This window comes from Anabas testudineus, chromosome 9 (genome assembly GCF_900324465.2).
Source record: "Anabas testudineus chromosome 9, fAnaTes1.2, whole genome shotgun sequence".
Taxonomy (NCBI): domain Eukaryota; kingdom Metazoa; phylum Chordata; class Actinopteri; order Anabantiformes; family Anabantidae; genus Anabas; species Anabas testudineus.
In genome coordinates this window covers 26,114,509-26,136,650 of record NC_046618.1, presented here as the reverse complement: position 1 = coordinate 26,136,650, position 22,142 = coordinate 26,114,509, and the positions used below count along the sequence as shown (strand labels likewise).

The following is a 22,142-nucleotide window of genomic DNA, read 5'->3' as shown; positions in this document are numbered from 1 at the left end:
TCTTCCTGGGTTTTCTTTTAGAGAGCGAAGAACAAGGATGAAAAACAGAAGTGGTTTCAAGAGTGTTTCATTGTTGAGTCAGGAGATGGACGACACTTTAATGTTTTGCAGCCCTCAAGCGTTTTCTTTTCTTTCCCTCTGGCGTTTCACAGCATTGATGTTTGTCTCCTCCTCCGCTGTCGTGTCTGGATGTAATGGAGGTAAAAAATAAAAGAATAAAACAGCAGCAGGAGCAGGAAGACTGAAAGTTAGTCTCAGTGTGTTTCTTCTGCCTGAAGTCCTGCTTGTGGGCAAGTAGAGTGATCCAGGGAACCACGCAAAGTTTGTTCTTCTGATGAAAATCAAATCAAACGATTTTCTACGTCTTAAGTTGTTGTAGTTTTTATCAATATGCAGCACATGCAACATGCAGTAATCAGTATGCAGCAGTAGGGAGACAGGGTTTAAAGGGGCACTCGTTTAAGTACAGCCACTGAAAGTCTCCTTGTCCCCACCCTTCAGCCTTTTAATGTAGCTGTACGTTGTCACTGGGTGGATTATGTAGATTATAGAATCTATGTTATGTAGCTGATATAGATTTTGTGGCAGTGGCAGCAAATAAATCAACACTCTGACGTCCACATGTTTAAAGCCAGGTATAAAGAATTGGTTTTCTCATTTTGGTGTAGAAGAACATAGCCCGACCTCAACCACTGGTCAGTGTGAAACCAGAAGAGCGGAGGCTGTAACCGCGGGACATTAATGTCCAGGCTGCGTAATGTCATGACCATCACATGTGGGTGTAGTTTTAGTGTCAGCGCTCCATTACTGAGCAAATGCCCAAAATATACCTGCAGCACACACACTCTGCAGGTATCCTCTGTCTTTTTCTTGAGTACAGAATCAGCTTTGTGACATTTACCAAACTTTTGACGCCAAGCTGAGTAATTCTCAAAGCTCACAGCGTCTGATGAAATGTTCATTATTTCACTGTTTCACCATCGAGTCAGGAGATTTATGATGCTTTAAAGTTTGCAGGGCCTTTTTTTCCCTCTCATGTTTATGCATGGAGGATAAGAACAGAAGGATAACCTCCTCAGCTGTCGTGTGGACATAATGGAGCAAAAACAGCAATAGCAAAAGAAAAACACCCCTCTGCTTCTTTACTCGCTTTCTAAGTCTCTTTCTTTAAGTCTTGCTTGTAAAATGAGCTGCGTTTCTCAACTTCCATGAGCATGTGTGGGGAATATATATTAGTTCAATAAAAAGTAAAACTGCTTTCCCCGGACCATATAGCCTAAAGACGATGCCCTATAAATATTTAATGTCTCACAGCCATTGTACTATTTTCTGCTGAAGGCAGCTCAATTGCAAAAGAGGTGTTTCTGCGTAATTCAGAGTATTATTCATATCATTTGTGGACCGTGTCTTCTCCCCCTGCCTCCCGTTACTTTGTTTAGCTCTATGCCATTGGTGGCTGTTAATAAATTTGACCTCGCTGCTGCGGCTCTGAGGTGTCACTTAGAGGAGCGCAAATTGGGCATCAGGACGAGAGAGCAAAAGGGGAGCAGGGCCCAGACAATCCTCCAGATACCTGTGTTTACAACCATCCTAAGGTCTTATAATGGAGCGTAGCCCACTGTACAGTACCACCTATGCTCCTTGTACGAGCACGAGGTGTGCTTGATTTATGCTGCTTTATTAGTTCCACTTGGGGAGGTGCTGGTGATGAGGATGTCAGCAGGGAAGGCTGATGGCTTGACCAGCTAATTGGTCCCTGTAAATGGCAGAGTGGTTTAGGAGAGGGTTTAGTTGAAACAAAGCTCAGGGCTGCAGATGCACAATGGCAAGTGGAAATAAATAAATGATAAAACTAAAAAGTGCCCTCCATCTTTCATGTTTTCAACACAATTATGTCTCCATCTGCTCTGATCAACTTGTTGCCAGAGGCACACACTTGGACCGCTCCAAATCTACAGAGGCTATTATCCACAGTTGGCTGAGTGTGCATCTCTTTTATTAATTATTTTTAATTGGTGGACATGAGCTGTCTGTTGTCTGACATGCCAGGCATTTTCATTGTTATCATTTTCATTAAGATTCATCTGTAGAGCAATTTTGTTGCATTTAAATAAAACATTGCATATTGAGTGGTTGGAATTGGCAACAAACAAAATAAATAAATAAAGAAGAACAGTCTGGAGTACCTGCAACATAATGAACAAATATATGAACACGGGTTGTTTTAATGGATTCCATCCATTAAAACAAATCGGTGAAAACTTTCTTTATGTGGTGTTTGTAGGCTTCAGCTCGTTTTCATTTGTGTCACCACAGACCGATCTATCAGCCACAGTTGTAGATAAATACATCTGGCTTTAGGATTTTCCAGAGGATGCTGCAGTAGCAGAAGAATTTCAGAATGCCATTACCACAAAACAGTACAATGTCATCAGCAAAGAGACAAACACAAGTGTCATGAAAGCATGAAGCATTTTGCTTTGGAGTAAAAACTTGTCGTAAAGTTAGAAACTTTATGTGATCCAGGTCTGCAGCAGATGTTTGGACTGATGCTGAGATGTCTGATGTTTTTATTTTTTTAATATATGGAGTCATGTGTTCAGCAGTGTCCGGCTCTGCTGCACTCGCCGTGTATAAATCCAGAATACACTTGGTTTGGATTTAACTCCACCAACAAGATGTAAATCTGCTCCTCAGACATTCAGACCTCATTATGACGTGAACCGTGTCTGCTTTAAGCGTTGCAGTGTGTCAGACGAGTTTAGTTTGAGACGAGGACCAGCTATTGTTGTCTGAGTCATTGTTGGCAGATGGGCATGGAGCCTCCACCAGAGGCTTGAGGATGGCTGCAGCGAACGCTGGATTGATGCTGATAAGACCTCCAAGCCTCACTGGTGGTTGATTAAGGGGGAGGAGGAGCAGTGGTGCCATGTTTGTAAGCCAACGTCTTTTTCTGGCATCTTCAAGCTCATGTCAAGCTGCTTCAACTCAATCTGTGCCCAAACACAAATGATGCATCTTTTTCAGTGTTGTTGTTGTGCATTCAAGTGAGACGTTAAATAAACTCTAGAGACAAGGGGAAGCCAATTATACTGCAAATTAGCAGTTTGCCTTGAACTATGAGAATGAATGGAGAACAGAAAGTCAGTGCGAGATCACTGCACCATGTTTCTGTTATAGGGCTGTTGGTCCACTAGTCACTGTTGTAGTTGCTGTTATGTGTTGCTCCATGCTAAATTAAACTGCTGGTTTTCATTCTGTTGTTTCCAACTGTAAAAATATTTCACACTTCACCAGATTTCTTCTATTTTTCTGCAGAGAAAATAAAAATTGGAGATTCACCACTGAATTGGCAGCAGTAAATGCTCCCTGCAGTCTTCATGCACCTGCTAAATCATCCTAACATATGGCATTTGGTGGACATGGTATGACATAGGTTCAATCCAAATACTTTCCAACATAATGAGGGATACAGTGTGAATGTAAAGCCCTGTCCTGCAGGAGTGATGAACACACAACCAGCTGTCTGAGACCCACAGTTCCCATCATCATTTGACAGCTCAGTGTTGGTTTCAGGATCAGTTAAACCACCACAACACATGACATCATGTGAGGTTGACACTGGAAAACAATTCTGCAGAGGGTGGAAGTGTTGAACTAGCCAACTATTAATCATTAAAAAAGCTATTACAGGCTGCTTATCAGGCTGTCATCTTCATACCATCTCTATTTAGAGCCTTCTACTTTCTGGATAAACTCCAAACCCTTTTCTCTCTGTCAGTGAAAAATAAATGGATGATGACACTCTACACATGTGCAGGAGACGGTTTACGAATGCACCCCCACACTCTGCTGTACATACATATATAATATAACAACGTCAGGCATTAGAAATCTATGGTGGTCAGCACAGTGTCTGCTGTAATGTCTGTAAAAGAAATGTCAGTGACCCATGATCACGGGATATTTTTTGTTACTGTGGCAGCTGCAAAACACCTAAATGTTAAAGTCTGATAGTTCCCAGGAAGAAGCCTCACTGATGCATTTCAACGGCACCGACTTCTAAAGTTTCTCAAGCTTTTGTTTTGGGTGAAATCTTTCACATACTAGATCCTCTGAGCTCGGGGACTGTTTAAAGCGTTTCTACAGTAACAGGCTCCAGTGGCTGCAGTTAGCAGAAGTGCAGAGTGACCGAGCCGTTTGTTTTATCCTGCTTTATTGCTGTTGTCACTTGTTTTTAATGAACGTAGAGTTCAGCTGAAGAAGTGGGTGGGTAGTAAAGGGGACTTCACAACACACACAGCACAGGCTCTGGCCTTGATTAGCCTCCCCAGTGTGTATACGTCAGCTTGTGTGTGGGTGTGTGTTGGAGAGACGTGAGAGCATGTGTGTGTATGTTTTGTAAAATTAACTTTTTAGCTTATTTGCCAAGAGAGAAATATACAAATATATATATATATATATATATATATATATATATATATATATATATATATATATATATATATAATTGTTCTATTAATAATTTAGTGACTTTATTGGGCTTAAAGTACATTACCTAATTTAGATTTTAATTACTTTATAATACAGCAGTTCAATCTCGTTACTGGCAGCGAAACCTCAGTGTGTTGATTTCACGTATGGTGGCCAGCAGGGACAAACTTTGTGAACATGCAGCAGACAGGGAGTTTGCATCTCCCATGATTAATGGTGGTCAGCTGCAAAATTTTAAAAACCAATGAGGTGTGTAGACAATGTGTAGTATATACAGTACATGCATGCTCCTGTGTATTTAGCGTGTGTGATGCAGCCTGTAACTCCGAGCTGTAAGTAGGGTTTAACATGCGTGTCCTTGTTTGATGCCTGAATGCACCTGCACATCTGTCTCCACAGTTCAACAGAAATGTGTGTGTGTGTGTGTGTGTGTGTGTGTGTGTGTGTGTGTGTGTGTGTTACATGTGTTCATATTTACATTTCAGTTTGTATGTGTGTTTGTATTTTCATTCAGTGTCCATCTGTGTGTCTGTGTACACTGAGCAACCCTGTCTCCTTTGCAAATAGTTGTAAACAACCTAACTGCAGCCAAATTACATGTCGTATTAGTGTAATGGTGATTAGTTAAAGGTCTGATAGAACTATTGAACAAATCAATAAAATATTTATACATAACTTATTGATTTTCTTCTAAAATACTGTATCAAATCCAGTTTTGTGTGACTACAGCAGTGTCAAACATTTTCTGGCACTCACAGAACCTGGTTAAGGTTAGGAAAAGAAAGGAACAAGTTGAAGTCTGCTCTGTGTTGTGACCTCCTTTCAATTCAATTTCACAAAATGCCAGAAATACCACAAAACATAATTTCACATGCAGTTGAGTTGCACAGGAAAATCATTTTTTGGAGGCAGGGTTGCACTGCACAGACAGATTTTACCTTTTACATGTCAAACTGCTGTTTGAGGGTTTTAGGATGAGGTTTAGATTATAGTTGAGGTTAGGATTGAGGGTTAGTCACTCATACGACCATAGAAAGACCAACGTGTGTCTGCGTTTGTGGATAGCTCAGGCCATTTGGCACATACATGGCACATATAGGAGTGCAGCTACAGTAGTCGGTGAGTCACTGCCAGCCATTCCTCCATGACGGTTAATGAGCTGTCACTTCTTTCTCCTTTCTGCCTTCTTCAGTTGCACCCCCGTTTTCTGTCTTTATTGGAAAGCTATAAAGGAAACTGTCTCCCTCTCCTTCACTGGATGGCTATTAAATGAACTGCTGTGGTAGAGGAGATAGAGGAAAGCAGAGGGAGGAGGTTTTTGGGTGGTATTACCTTCGCCTCCTCCGCGTCTTCCTCCACCTCCGGTGTTTTGCGTCATGTGCTGTGAGGGACGTCAAGAAAAGACAAATGATGATATCCGTCCTCTCGCCTCCCTCCTGCCACAGAGTGAGAGGACTCTCAAGTAGGAATTTTGAACAAAGCCAGGATGCAGAGGAAATGTGTCGGAGGACTTGAGTTAGGCCAGAAAAGCCATTCAGTGAGAAAACAGTGATAATGTAAGACCAGTTGGTTTATGGATAAACCCTCTGATGCACTCAGACATATCAGAGTTTGTGCTTACTGGGTTTCAAGAGCATTTATTCATCAGAGAGATGCAGTCAGGTGCAGAAGAGGTGATTATTTGCCAAGAAGCTGCTGTAGTTCATTTGTCTTGGACTGTGATTACACTTTATTCTCCCACTTGTTTGTTTAGTACTAGTTTGTGTCCTGTAGGTTTTTTTTAACTGTGGATTTTACAATAGTTAAACTAATGCATATTAAATATATATATATATATATTTCTGTGAACCCAAACATCAATATTTAAACACTGCATCAAGATAAGTGTAAGTACACATGATGTAGTTCTTGTGCTGCAGGTGAAAACAGTTCTGTGATACAAAAGGTGAATAAAGCGTCCACAGTGCAGCATTAGTCTTTGTCAGTTTCTGATATTTTGAGCCGAATGACCGAAACACCCCTCAAAGTAAACACAGTCTCTGACCCAGAGGTTTGGAGGCTCCATTTCCTGGTTTAAAGTCCTGCGTTTTATCAACACATTCATCCATCCTCAACCTATACACACTCCATCATCGAACATTCCTCACACAGACCCGTGAGTAATCTTCTGTTTGTTGTAATTAGATGCTGTACATGTAAGTCACGTAGGGAACGATGCCCTCTGGCTAACTTTAATGATTTGATTTCTTCTTCAACCCTATGATTGTACTGTAAGGTTTAACCACCGTTGCGTGCCTGTGTGTGTGTGTGTGAATGACTCTCCGATGATATTCCTCCCCAGTGGCCTCCAGCAGTCCTCAGACTGTGACAAGGAGAGTAATTGGCCATCAAAATAATCCAGACCCCTTCCTTCATTCCCAGATAGCCGCCGGCAAGTGGAATTAGACACTGAGTTTAGCCAGGGACATTAAACTCAAACGGTGTGTGTGTGTGTGTGTGTGTGTGTGTGTGTGTGTGTGTGTGTGTGTGTGTGTGTGTGTGTGTGTTTCATTAGCTATGGTTGGAACTAAAGTGGCGTCAACACGTATGAGAATGTGACTGATCCAGCTTTAACAGATTATTAAAAATTACATTTTGTAATCCAGCGTTGAATTAAAAACTCTTTCATACACAGAGACTGATGAGGAACGGATTCAATATAATGGGATTATAATGTATCTGAAATCTGTCGGCAGTGATCTTATTACGTTCCAAAGATCTAATAAGGATGTTTGGTTTATACATGAAGTACAGTGTTGCATTCTGGGACCAGCCTGCTCGCAAAGGACCTGTTATGTTGAGGAATTAGTCTGGAGGAGCATCGTGCTGCTGTAATGAAGTCCTGAATACGTCCATTATGACTCGTTTGTGGTCACTGGGATTTCTGTATTTTTATCTTCTTTTTTGCTAACAGTGTGTAAAAGTGGACGCTCATTTACATGAAGGGATGAGAAAACCATATCTGGTTTGTGTTTAGTGTCTGGAGCCCTTAAGCTCCACTTGAACAGTGAGAACCTCTGTTACCTGAGGACAAAAGCAGAGCTGAAAGTGTTTGAACAAGGGTCGGTGCTTTCCTAACTTTCCGTCCTTCTTTAATTTGACATTTTCTTTTGACATCTTAACACTTAGTAACAGAGTTTGAAAGTATGACATCGTAATGTTGGTTGGATGGCAAAATGTTTCCCAGCTCTGAAAAGGTTTTGGTAAATCAGCGCTTTGTTAGATACTAATTAGTTTTCTCAAAGAGACCAAATCATCTGTGTGAAAACTGCAGCAGCATCAACACAAAACAAATGATTTGGAAAAGAATTCCAAACTGTATGTGCGGAAGGAGAAACTGCATCAACCGCAGCATCGTTTTACACAATCTGCGGCTTTTAATGACTTCAGCAGCATCGTTTTACACAATGACTCGTTATTTCTGCTGCGTTTAATGGAACTTTATTCAAACTTAATGGATTTTCATACAGAAACTTATTGTAACAAAACCAGCTCCTTCACACAAGTTCTGCTTCTGCACTAAACATGTTATCAAACTATTACACAAACTTGTCAGTTTTATAGAAATTAACATTTGCTCCCACACATGTATTTAACCTCAGTTATCTCTGGTTTGTAACACGAGCTTTTAAAGTAATAGTTGAAATATGAGGACGTATGCTTATTGATTTTCTTTCAAACGTCCAGCTGATTCCTCTCAGTGGTCGACTGGAGCTTAGCTGCTGAATAAATTCTAGTTCAGTGACCATAAAACATTCAAGGGCTAAAAACGAGCTCCTACGTGACCAAGTTAGGTGAAAACAAGGGTGTGTGTGTCCTAACCTTTAGACTCTGAACCAAGTTTTAGGTCGTCCTGATTTTGATCTCATCTCAAGTCATGATCTGCTGCCTGGAACTCAGACATTCAAACCACGTTCAGTGTAAATGAGGAACATACTGTTTTCTCTGTCTAACATAGTTTCATACGTGTGTGTGTTCAGTCACTGTTTTAATTCACATGTTGTCATTTGTTGAAGACCAAACTCTCCTCTCTTCTCTCTTCTCTCTTCTCTCTTCTCTCGGCTCCGAAGTTCTCGCACTTCATTAATAAAAGCTGCTCTCAGCAGCTTTGTGAAAAGGTCTTAAGAGAAAACCCCTTAGCTAAGAACTTTAAACATTATTTAGCAGAACTCCTAGTGGTAAGATAACATCCTTTGTGAATACAGCCCCTGGAGTTTACTGGCTGCATTGACTTTCTGTCATCATCAGAGCAGCGACCATCTGGCTCCGTGGATAAGAAGAGTTTAGAGGTTACTCACTGTGATTTAGTTCTTAAAGCCAATATCATGTCCACCGCCTGAAAGAGATGAGAGTCCGGCCGTTTGGCCGTCTTACACACTCCTCACTGCAACTCCATCCTGCCACCAAGTAATCGCATTTGTGTTTGTACAACCTGGTAATACAGTGAATCGATGGGCGGCCAGCAAAGGGCCGAATCCTATTTACTTTCACCTTGACTCGCTCATCTGAAAGCAACCTTGAACGCAGCGTCTCATCTCTGAGAGGAGCGTGAGAGGAGACTGTGTGTGTGTCTTTATAAATTCCTTTGGATGACACTGTGTTCACTGATACCTCCTGATACCTCCTGAGTATGATCGACAGGGCTTTTTAAGTATCCCAGGGGACGTCCAATCGATTTTATTGATTTCTAGTTTTCTGGAGTTGTAATCAGATGTTTATACATTTTCCTTCTCAGCGACTTTGGAATATCTTCCTGCTGTGGTCAAACTGCTGCACACTGTGTATTTACATGTTAGAATCCACCTTATCATTCACTGTGTTTACTTCCTGTGGTTTTAAATCTGCAGATTCAGTTCATTATATTTCAACTGTGCCTGTAATAAATACAGATTTGAATCCATTTTAACCTAAATGCTAGAAACCTACCTCCTTCATGCTGTCACCAACTGTTTCTCAGGCGATAATACTGCTGAGTGTAGCTGGATGTCTTTAATGTGACTAGACAACAGTTTGCTAACTAGTTTGGAGTTGATAAAGGATCTCACAGCTTTTTGTTTTAAGTTCAAGTAGTTGGATCCAAATGTCCAGCCTCTGCAGAAATGCTCTTTTTTTTTTTTTGTCTTTTACTGTTTCCCGTTCCTACTCCAGCTCTATTTAATGTCGTTTCTTAAATTGTGTGCCCACTGATTAAATCTAACTTCTCTGTCTCCCTCTCATTTCTCCCTCTGCAGGTCCACCTGTAAACGTAACCTGCAACATTTTTATCAACAGTTTTGGATCCATCGCTGAGACAACCATGGTAAGCTCAGTTATTCTTAATATAATACAGATCGACATGATTTTGATATTATTTATTCATCACTTGTGAGTTTGAGTGTCGATGTGGATGATTGAGCAGCTAATGGAAACTGTCACGTCTTGTCGCAGCTCCATTTCAGTTTGGGTAATTTTGCCTTGAAATATGCGATTAATTGAAACGACGGCGTCGCATCGAAGTTTCATTTTTATTTCCTTTTAAAAATTAAAAGCCTTCTGCACTCTGAGTGTTTAGAAATTTCTCCACCTCATTGATTCTGTCTTCCATTTCCATTTGCATAACAACGCAGGGACGGCTGTTGTGCCCGTTTTCCTGCGATGGGGGGGAAATTTCTGCTCATTCATTACACAGAAAATCCATTAGTGTTAATACAACTGAACCATCAACCTTCACAGAGCAACAAGGCCCAAAGCAGATATGCTAACACTAAACTGCAGTGTGTGTGTGTGTGTGTGTGTGTGTGTGTGTGTGTGTGTGTGTGTGTGTGTGTGTGTGTGTGTGTGTGTGTGTGTGTGTGTGTGTGTGTGTGTCTCAGCCTTCACGACATCCATGAATGTTGCTATGGACGAGTCACACTAACCTCTATATGATACATAAATCATTTCTTCATCCACTAACAGCAGTGAACTTGTCAGCAGTGCAGGGCCACCGAGGTTCTACTTATAAGAATGATTCCATTTCAAGGATGTGTGAGATTCCTCAACATCACTTTTTTCTGGCAGAGCACATACAGTACATACATAAATATAGAATCTGTCATTTGAAATAACAAGCACACGTCTTAATGGGGCACGAGTGTGATTGTAGAAGAGCCCATTAAATACAGAGGAAGTCAGACTGATAACAGAGTTGTTAAGAGCATTTAAATAATATTTCAGGTTTTCTACTAAAAGACCCAAACAATTAGGATTTTGTGACATATTGTTATTATTTTTTAAATAACAAAAATCTCACATACATTATACCTTGGGTAGGAAAAAGGTGTCAAGTGGAATATGTGAAGGGATGGAAGCTGAAATAAAAACAGAAAAGTATGTAGTAAAGGAGCAAATGAATAAGAAGACAAAAATGTAAAATACACATGGAACAGAAGCAAAGAGAGGAAGGAAGGAGAACCTGAGATGCACCTTACTATCAAACACCAGCATTCACATGAATACAGAAGCTGCACCGACACTGCTGGCTGCTGCAGATCCTCATCACACAGAACAAAATTCCAGATTTTCCCTCCTGCAGAATCAGAGTAGAGGAGTGAGAAACAGGACAAATAAACAAAGAAAGGAGAAAAGAGGTGGAGGAGGTGATGAGGAAGAGACAGAGAGAGGTGAAACAGAGGCGCAGAACAGATTCTGAGTGGCAGCATTGAATCTGAAAAACTCAAACACATCTAGAGTCTAATTAGTACAACAACTACTACTACTACTACTGAGCAGAAGCAGCTGGATGGAAGTAGATCATTGCACAAAGCGATGCTCCCTCATTTTTAAATCAGTTCAGCACGAATCCAACTAAAAACCCCAACGTGTCCCACAAATCTGTTCTCTCCTGCTCAAAATATGAACTCATCGAATGGAAACAGCAGAATCTAACGTATGGAGCTGCAGCTGAATGTGGTTCTGCCGCTGTCACTGTAAAACGACTGATGTCTACTTTACACATATTCCAACTCGTGCATGTTCCCTAATTCAATAATTGTAAAACTATGTTTGGTGCGTGTTCATAATGCAAGTGGATCCCTCTGACCCTGAACACAGTCTGCCAGGCATACCAACACGTCAGTCAAAGGCTGAATGGAAGGTAACTTCTGGCTGAGGGTGAGATTGCTCACTCAAGACCACAGCTAATGTTGCTGCTCTAATCTCTAGAAGGGTGGATTAGAAGCAGAAACAAAGTACCAAGATAATTGGATTTATCAGGTTTTATCAAAGCAGAAAATCCATTTCAGGGCCCGAGAGACGCGGAAAACACTGAGCAAGCAGGAAGCTGTGGATGGTTTTCTCGATGCGGTTCTGGAGTTCATTGCAGTGTGCAGCTCTCACTTTAAGCCTGGATTACAGTATCCCTCCATCCTCAACACACACATACAAAGAGAGCGCTGCTGGGACTGTAGCACGGTGATAGATGGAGACGGTAGAATGGCGCAGTGCTTGTTGAAATCCCAGTGGTACACAGCTTTATTCCTGTTTCAGTGCTCCCACCTCCCGCTCACTTGCTCACTCTCGTTCTCTCTCTGCTCTTTCACCAACTTTCTCCTTCTCCCACTTACATTCCCTCTTCCCTAAAACACTCATGTATTCACACCGAGCAGGCTACTGACAGTCTGTCCCTCTGTAACTCAGAAGAATCTGAAGATGTCACACAGTAAACAATTAAATATCAAACTAAACTTGTGTAGCTATATAAATAAATAATACATTTGTGGATTTTATTTCGAAGGATATTGAGAGGCAGACAGCAAAGTGGCTATTTAGAGACAAGGTGACCAAATGAATATGTAGAGGCTTAGATTCTCTCTAAATCAACAAACTACATAAACTACCAGAAATCTTTATTGTGTACAAATACTACATGCAAACAAAAGATGGACTCCAGAATATGAACCTAAAACTATTTCCACATGAGGTCATTAAAAAATATCCAGCTTACAGATACTGAATTATCATATATTATCATATATTCAGTTCTAGTGTTTGACCATTTATCTTTATTGTCTGAGTTTGTAGTTTCTGTCAATAAAATGATAAAAAGTCTTCTACTAATTATTTGTATGATGGATGATGCTGTAGTCATAAGTCAGGGCATCTGACATGTTCACCCGTGCTCCTGAAAGAACTCGGCATGTGGTTCCTCTGGAAACTTTTCTTGGCACGGTGTTCACCCAGATTCTCAGAAATCCAATCATGTTGGAACAAATTATATCACAGGCCACGATTTTTGGGTCCTTGACCAGTGGACTGGTGTAAAGGTCCACAAACAGTTTGTTCCACCAGCTTCACTAAGGACCCATAACAGAGCCAAGCTGGTAGGAGACCACAAATGTGGTCACATCTCAACAACCCCTTCACCCCTCTAATGTGTGGTCAGCCTGGTGGATGGTTGAACTGAGCCTGATCTTTCTGGGGATGGATGACAGGGCAGCATGATAAATAGAAGACAGGTTGTGTCTAAGGCCTCCACCTCTGTTGAGTCGGGGGGTATTTTTATTTGCTCATTCAAAGCTTCCCTCACCTCTCTTGTCTTCTCTGTACGTATCTTTCACAGATGTCCAAAAAAATCATCATTTGCAGTGGTTTGACGTCAGGATTTAGTTTGTCACACACGTCAAACGTTGAATAAAAATAGACATGTCTTATTTATTAAAATCACCACGATTCAGGAAAGAGTTTTTAAATTGATTTGACAATCAACGGTGCTGCTGCTGGAGGTGATGTGGCTCATTTTGAGGCCACACACCTCTCTCTCGGTGTGGTTGTCTCTGAGCTGAGCAGATGTGCTGCCACAATATGTGAGCCTCCATAACCTCCTCTTCCTACCTGAGCAGCATCCAGGGAGCCAGCAGGATGTTATGACAGGCGTGGAATTAGAATATGGCTGCTGCTGTTTCTGTAGTTATTGCAGTTGTTTGTTGTAGGAGAAGAAGAAGAGGAGGAGGAAGATTGCAGTCTTTCATGCGTGGTTTACTGCCTGAGTTTAATACATGCTGAAATGAGTGCGGTATTGTGTAAGTACAGCATTTCCTCTGCTAATGGTTTCATAGCAGCGTGGTGGTAGATGGTAATTTCAGGGTAGCACTTAACAGTCCAATGACCATATGTCAGGATATTAAACCATGAGTATGAACCTACTGACGTCGCAGGAGTCCCACTTTTTACTGCACATATGCTGACATCCTGCAGCACTTTTCTTGTCCCGAAGAGGAGGAAGCATTCAGCATGGAGCTGCCTCAATGTCTGCGACATTTTTTATGACGTTATTCCTCCCATTCGTCATCCCTTTTGTGCCAATTTGAAACGATTCTCTGAAATCATTATTTTTGTTCCTTCAAATTACTTTCCCCTCATTTTAATCCTAGAATCTAGCATCATGCATTTCCCCCTCTGTGGTTAATTCACTACATTTTCATGCATCTGCAGCCATCAGGAGCCTCTGACCCATGAAGCTGAAGTTTTATGGACCGAATGACATCCGCAAGCTGACTAGTTTTTCCAGTGGAACAAATAAATCCTAATGCTTTCATGAGATGTCAACATTACACTGTTGGGATATTCTCCTCAAAATGAAAGGGTGTAAGCAATGAAGGCAATTGCTAATGCTAATAATTAGCTTTTAATGCTAATAATGCTAATAAAAAGGCAAGACAGTAGATTCGATTTTTTAATTAAAAGTATGTGTGTGATAAAGTGTCCAGTTAATTAAAGGAAACAGAAAGTATAAGATATGGATTTAGATGTGGACGGTTAACAGCTGTGCAAACAATAAGACTGTACAACACTGTAACGTGCAGCGTCCATGGACCAAGATAATAGTCGATGTCAGCGGGATCCCAGGCCTTGGTAATGAGCCCAGCTGCAGTTGGGAATCAGCTTGTGCCTCGGGTAGAAGGGTAATAGAGTGATAGTGAGCTTCTCAATGAGAGCTGTATTTATAAAGGATACCACAAATACAGTACTAGTTGATTTGGAAATGGTCGGTCTTGAGGCGTCTAGACTTTGTGTAGTCTATTCCCTTTGTGCAAACGGGTGTGTGATGACTGAATACTTAATTATCTTTGTCCTTTGTGACTCCATCAAGGCCATTTCTGCTTCGAAGCTGGTGTCAAACTGCAGGCGTGTTGCTGAGCTCATACGTCTCCTCTCTGTTCCCTCGTTCCCTCTCTCCATCAGCACACACTTCACGCCATCACTTCGCTATTTCAAGTTATTTATCACGTTCCCGAGCAGAAGTAAAAGTGACTCATTCATGAAAGGTCAGGCTCATTTGTTTCATGTGAGATATTCAGTTTAATAAACAGTGATAAACGGCGAAGGGGTCTCACTGAGGCTGATTGCCATGTGACTTTATTTCACATACACATGCAGCACTGTGACTGATTGCTCCTTTAAATGCCACCCGCCGGGGCTGCTGGCATGGCCGTACCAGAACCTCACAATGCCTTTCTGCTACGCCACACAGCTTAATGATGGCTCCAGCCTGGCCGAAGTGGCCGAGCTCCATATTCTGAGAATAATTGACAATTAGGAGGATGGAGGGGCAAGCTAAATGCCACCCCATGCTGAATAAAGAGACTCCATCTCAGACTGCGAAACAGGGAACTGTGGAGGGTTTATACAATAAATCTCTGAGGGAACAGTGGTTAATATCTTCAACCTGGATCGATTGTGCTGTGCCTTTAGAGCCTGTACAGAACCATATGAGAGAGAGAAAGAAATTTGAATTTTAAAAACATTTATCTTAATTTTGAAAAGTCCACTGAAACAAAAATACCACAGAGAGACACTGTATGAAGGAAAGGTTTAGGACAGATGGGTAGTAAGGGTTACTAACCCAAGCACAGTGTAGTATATAAGAGGTGACGACTAGAATAAATATCCTCACCATCCAAAATGTCACGACTGGTCTCACAACAAAACTAAACTCTAGTCGCACATAGATTTTCTGCTTCTGTTACTGTAACTGAGGATATTTTGTTGATTTATATAAATGACAAGTCGTAAATGTGTCAATACTGAACATAAGTAAGTGTTACTCATGTAGTGTTTTCATGATTATAGTCTCACTAATATTTGTTAGGGTTACTTTTTGCACACATACTTGGTTACGTTTAGGGAAACTCTGTCTTAAAAAAAGAGACAAACTTATCTACAGTGTCTTCCTCTACATTAAACTTAAGTACAAACAAATCTCTAGAGTTAATAATAATAATAATAAATCTAATATTTCATTTAATTACAAAAGGTTTGATTACATTTCCTGCTAAATCTAAATGGTTGGTCCAGTATATAGTCACTTTGTCATTTTATTAGGGTCCTGTAGCATTTACATAGGACCATTTGTCAAAGATAGGTTTGAACCTGAGGTTGTTATTATTCACTATAGGCTTCATATTTTCTCCCAACAAGAGAACTTTCCTCATAACCACTAATATTCCAGCCTCCCAGGTTTTAGCCGAAACCTTCCAAAATGCTCAAACAGCTTTAGTAAAGTAAAGTAACCATGGACTTGTTTTCATTCATGCAGCAGGTTTCTTACGTATATCAGTGTGAATTCTTTTGTTGTGTGTGCAGATGCACTGTAAGCTAACTGATCTGCATATGTTGGAGCCAACAAATAGAAGTGTTTCCTAATAGAAAAAACACAAAATGCCACAGAAGCATTTATTATCATCTCCTCTTCTAAGGCTCTGTGAATTTGAAATGCATCCATCCAGCCCACAGACGTCGTCTTTGAAAGCTGCTCCATAAACCAGTCTCTGTCCTTCATCTATCTCTCTGTCTGCACAGTTGTATCTCTCCATCGCTCTGTGTAAGAATAAAGAGAGAACAGTAGCTCAGTGACCTTCAGCTGGCTTCAAGCTTCGAACCAGGACAACTGTCCACATCCATCTGACTGTCTATCCTGTATATCCCACTATATCTGCCAACGGCAATTGTGTCCTTTATCAGTCAAGTAACAGTGAGCACAAGTCTGCAAGAACGAGCACAAAATAAGTAACAGTGAAGTAACAAAGTGAAGAGACTGTAGTCTTCAGGGCTGAGGAGGATCTGAGGGAGCACACTGACCGACAGGCGGGAAAAAAGATATAAGTTGAGGACGTATAACTCAACATGACCAGGAAAATCTCTTACATTCACTCAGAGGATAAAATGACATGCGAATAAAGAGACATAACCACCTGCTCATCCAACCACAGCCGGTCCTGTCCATCACTCCATCCCTGCACCTGCCTGTATCTGTCGATCCATTCCTCTGTATGGAGCTGCAGCCTCTGCCTTTTTATTCCTCCCTTTCTCTCATCTTTCCTCTTTTTCTTTAAGCAAACTTCTCCCTGCTGATACATTTTACATCCTTCTGTTTGAAGTGATTCGGGGATTTTTGCTTTATGATGTTTTTTTGTGGTAATTGAATCACTTTGTTGAATCAATTTCCCTCCAACCTGCCTCAGAGAGACCTAGGACCTCCAGAGGCATCAGCTGTCGTATGAGCTGAAAGTTGATTTTTGTCAGTGGAGAAAAAAGCTAATTTGGCAAATTGTGCGGCTCATTCTCTGCATTTTGGTTTGTTTCCTGCACCTACATAAAGAAATACAATAAGAACAATTTACATTCTCAGACTCCTAAAATGACACCGTTAATGCTGCAGGATGTTTTAGCAACGTGTAGAGTGACCTTTAAATAAAGATATTCAGCTGCTTTTAGTGCAGAAACACTGGATCTCACTGTCTCAGTAGGAGTCTGTCCTCGCTTGAGAAATGACAGAGCGCTTTAAAACACTCGAGTTTGCTGAAGTGCCGTCCTGCACACCTGCAAAAAGAGGTGGTAAAGGGGCAGCATGCACACTGCCAAGCTGGGATGTGTGTATAAAGCATGATTTCATTTACATCCCATCATGAAGATCACCTTTCTCCATCACACGGATCTGACACCTTGGAAAATACTGTGTCGTTTCTGTGTCATTATCAGTTGACACCTATAGCACAGACTGGATGTGTCAGACAGGCAGCAGAAGCAGTTGTGGTGCTGGGATCCTTCAAAATGTGATAAAACGCTGGTAAAAATTCATGTGCAATGTGGACACGGGTCAAACTAGTCTGGAGACTGGTCACAAACCAGCAGCTGAAGAGATCTCAGATCCCACGAGTGTGTGTGTGTGTGTGTGTGTGTGTGTGTGTGTGTGTGTGTGTGTGTGTGTGTGTGTGTGTGTGTGTGTTTGAACTTTTAGTCTAAATCTAATCAGACATAAATGAAAGAACAAAAACATCACACTCATACAGATCTTTTTGTTTTCAGTGTGCAGAGTTAAGTGAAAAATAATCTTGATTCATGTTTATCTTTCAAAATATTTGTTTTAACAAACACGTCCTCCTTCAAACGCACTTTAAGCTTTTGTCTTTATTAAATCCACTATGTGCAAATACGTTTAATTGAAACTAGTCTGAACTTTCAGATCTTTTTTTTGCAGTTAGTTTCTTTTTTATTGTAGTTTTATAATGACTAATAGTTGAAGGGCTGTGCAGAGCGTAGGGGAGCACAGAGAATTTGATGGGATTTTAAGTCTCTTGCTAGCGGGTTAAGGTTGTTAGGGTTGTTAGCTAGCATGAGTCACACTGGAGGTAATGCTGAAAGCATAATTCAAGATCTTTTATATCATTATTTTAAAATAACAGGGTAATCTTCAAATATATTCTCAGTAAATATGATATTAGTAAATATGATATTAGTAAATATGATATTAGTAAATATGATATTTGTAAATATGATATTAGTAAATATGATATTAGTAAATATTATATTTGTAAATATGATATTAGTAAATATGATATTTGTAAATATGATATTTGTAAATATGATATTTGTAAAATATGATATTAGTAAATATGATATTTGTAAATATGATATTAGTAAATATGATATTAGTAAATATGATATTTGTAAATATGATATTTGTAAATATGATATTTGTAAATATGATATTAGTAAATAATATATTTGTAAATATGATATTAGTAAATATGATATTTGTAAATATGATATTAGTAAATATGATATTAGTAAATATGATATTTGTAAATATGATATTATCCAATAGCTGCAGCCCCCCCGTAACACTTCAGTATCATGTCGATCTGTCTTTTTCAGGACTACAGAGTGAACATCTTCCTGAGACAGCAGTGGAATGATCCTCGGCTGGCCTACAGCGAGTACCCCGACGACTCGCTGGACCTCGACCCCTCCATGTTGGACTCCATCTGGAAACCTGACTTGTTCTTTGCCAACGAGAAGGGGGCCAACTTCCACGAGGTCACCACCGACAACAAGCTGCTTCGCATCTCAAAGAATGGAAATGTGCTCTACAGTATACGGTCAGTGGAAGTGGAATTATTCTATTATTATATAGTCTGGTACATCCTGGTAATTAAACCGGGGTAATTAATTAATGAATAGGTCTTATTACAGTGTCTTCGTACCAGCAGGTCTGTAGAGAAAGAAACACGCAGTAAGAGAGACGGAAAAAGTTTTGACTTGACGCAGAAGATGAAGCAGAAAGGTTATAAGTTTGGAGGTTTTATTGAAACAATCAGTTATAAAACTATGATGGAAGACAGACTGACTTCCTGGTTATTGCCTTCCAGAGACCTTCATCCTCGGCTGTAGAAACTCTTATTGCGTCAAAGTTAGAGTTTTTTATTTCCTCCCTGGCTCTGCTTCCTCCCCTTTTTCTTTGTAACTCCAAGACATCCCATCCAAAGCTCTCAGAGTTATAGCCACCTTCAGTCGACAAACCTTTTAGCCTGCCGGTGCCTCCTCCTCCTCCTCCTCGTTTTTATTGCCTCTGCTCAGGGGCAAATGAGAAACCACCACAACAGCCATGGTAATCTCCTCAGCCTGTTAGTATTCCAGCAGCGAGTCAGATCCGTTATCAGCCTCAGTTTTCACCTTCATGTCCAGCAGGAGGAGAAGTGAGATTGGCCTTTTATAAATAACATCAGAAAAGGGATGAGCCCCACACTCCCCCTCTGCTGCTTTCATTTTTTAACTTGACAACGTGAGAATGAACCCGCGCTTGATCAGCTTGATCTCATAGGCGACGAGGCAGCTCAGGATATTAAACTGTCCCTGGGTGAGGGGGGAGAAAGTGGGTCTTGTAAATGTTGTTTACTCTGATTTTTGATGTTTATCGCTGGTGGAGCAGTATGAGGAGAAGTCATGAGCGATGGTCGTGTCTCCACGATGAAACAGAGCGATCTCAGATTGGACAAGTAGATTCACATGTGCTCCAATCTCCTGCTGCACTTCAAACAGAGAGACAGGGCCTGCTCTGAACCCATGTGGATATCCCAACAACTATCTATGATCAATTCATTTCAAGAATTATGTTACAAAATTCATGTACTTTGGAAGAAAATACCCAAAGTTCAATCATCTGATTTTAGGATGTGTATCTCCTACCAACACGTGAATTAGTTCAGTTTTACCATGAACACAAACAGAATAATGCAGGCTAACACTGTGGGACTTAAAGTGTGTTATTATTAAATTGGAATATTGTTCTCTCCATTTTATTTGATGTATTTTTATGTAACTCCTTCTGTAGTGGAACAAAAGCACCAAAGCAGCACCAGGTTTGACGTTCATCTCATCTTGAAGTGACATAAATCAAGGTGCTAATTTTCAGCATTTGGCATTTAGTAGGTGTCACCCTGCAGCAGACAGAAAGCACAGCACTGAATCTTCTTTCTGAGAAACTGGGCCATCTGTGGAGACTACATCATGTGTGTAATACGTATTCAGCATCCTGTCAGGGACTTGTAACAAAGTGCAGACGCTGCAAAGTTTATTTGGTACATCAGGCCGACTGGACGTGTGTGTTGTAACAGCGGGTGTCCTGTTGGAGCAGAACAGGACTGAGTCTGTGCAGTGAAATTACCTCCTGCACATCATCACAACATGCTGACAACTCCAACTCTGCAGGGGAAAAAACACAGACGCTGGATTTTAGGATTAGCTTTTGGTTTCTTAGTGAAATTACAAGCCTGGAAAAGAGATTCGCTGAACACTGGTCCTCTGAGAATGAACTTGAATTAACAAGCTCCCTGATTCGATTTTTACAAATTCATCTGTTTACAGATTTAAAACTGATCTGGTCATAAAGCTGATATCAAGGTTCATTGTTGACCACAGAAACATCAGCAACACAAGGAAGCAGGCTCAGTACCTGGGTTCATATATAGTAACTGTTCTGGAGCATTTGTTTGTGGTCAGAGGAGTTTGTAGATGTTTATGATATTATAATAGTCTAATAATAATAATAATGATAATAATAATAATAATAATAATAATAATAATAATGATAATAATAATAATAATAATAATAATAATAATAGTCTAATTCATTACAATTGGGTCATTTATCTAAATTAATTACATGCATTCATTTTTTTTATTATTCAATTCAAAGTGAAATTTTATTTTATTTTACAATCAGAACATTTTCTTTACTATCCATGTTGGACATAATACACTGAGAAAATAAATAAAAAAAATACTTCAGCAAGAAAAATGATGGTTGCTCACAGGTAGACTTAAAATATAAAAATATGAAATGACCCAGAACAAACACTGTCTGTCTCTATCATGTTACCAAGTCACTGTGGCCAGAGAGAGTTTTAATGATGCCCGGTTTATTCTGAGTCAATGCATTATTTTAACAGCTCAGATATTCAGTGTTTGTCTCTTTAAATGGGTTAAAGTTCTTCTAAAACACGAATTAGACCCTAATTTTAAATAAACTGTTAAAAAGCAGCTCGTTCTTTAACAGAAACTACCGAGTAAAACTGGCTGTGATGTGGTTTGTATCTCATTTTACAATAACTTCAGTAATGCATCATATCGGCTATAAAATGAGTTTTCTATTAATTTCTGGAGGGAGACTTAACTTCTGTGGCTCGTACATTCCCTCCATGTGACAGCAGTAATTAATTTTTGTGCCTGAGACTCAGGGTTGTAATGTGTCACAGTGACACGGGAGAAGCTGCTCTGAATGTTTTCATTTTCACAGCTTCATGGATCAGACTCGCATGAAACAAGCTTCATTCCCATGTTACTGCATGTCTGCTCCGCTACAGGTTTTCATCCTGTTAGTCCTCCAGCAGGGAAGAGAGGGTGTACCAAGCTTTGAAGGGAAATTGGTTGTGTTGCTTTTGTCTGTAGCTTTTTGAATCTCATGTCACAAACTGCAGGATTCACAAATACACCGATCTGCCCTTATTAGTCTGCTAAATGACTAAATGTAAATGTAAATGTATTACGGCCGCGTTCCATTATTATGAAATCCATCACAAGAGTACCTTGATCCATTCGGTCCCTGTGGCCTTACATTCATTTGATTCTCATCAACTCAAAGGAAATTTTATTATGTGGCACAAACACCGACTTGGTTTCACATCTGAACTGTTTAGAATAAGTTTAGAATAAGTTTAGAATAAGTTTACAATAAGTTTACAATAAGTTTACAATGAGTCTAAACAGACGACAGTGGAATAAACCGACTGATTGAAGAAGTGAAAAAGCAGCAT

The 22,142-nt window shown here is 40.2% G+C and overlaps 1 protein-coding gene across 1 annotated transcript in view; it reads left to right on the top strand.

Moving 5' to 3' along the window:
• glra1 (glycine receptor, alpha 1) overlaps positions 1-22,142 on the top strand; it is a gene marked incomplete at its 5' end in the record, with an annotated part of 64,921 nt that overhangs the window by 22,545 nt on the left and 20,234 nt on the right. Inside the window, 2 exons of the mRNA XM_026343172.1 lie at positions 9,765-9,832; positions 18,706-18,929. Coding sequence (XP_026198957.1) covers positions 9,765-9,832; positions 18,706-18,929 — 292 coding nt within the window. The remainder of the gene's footprint in view (positions 1-9,764; positions 9,833-18,705; positions 18,930-22,142) is intronic.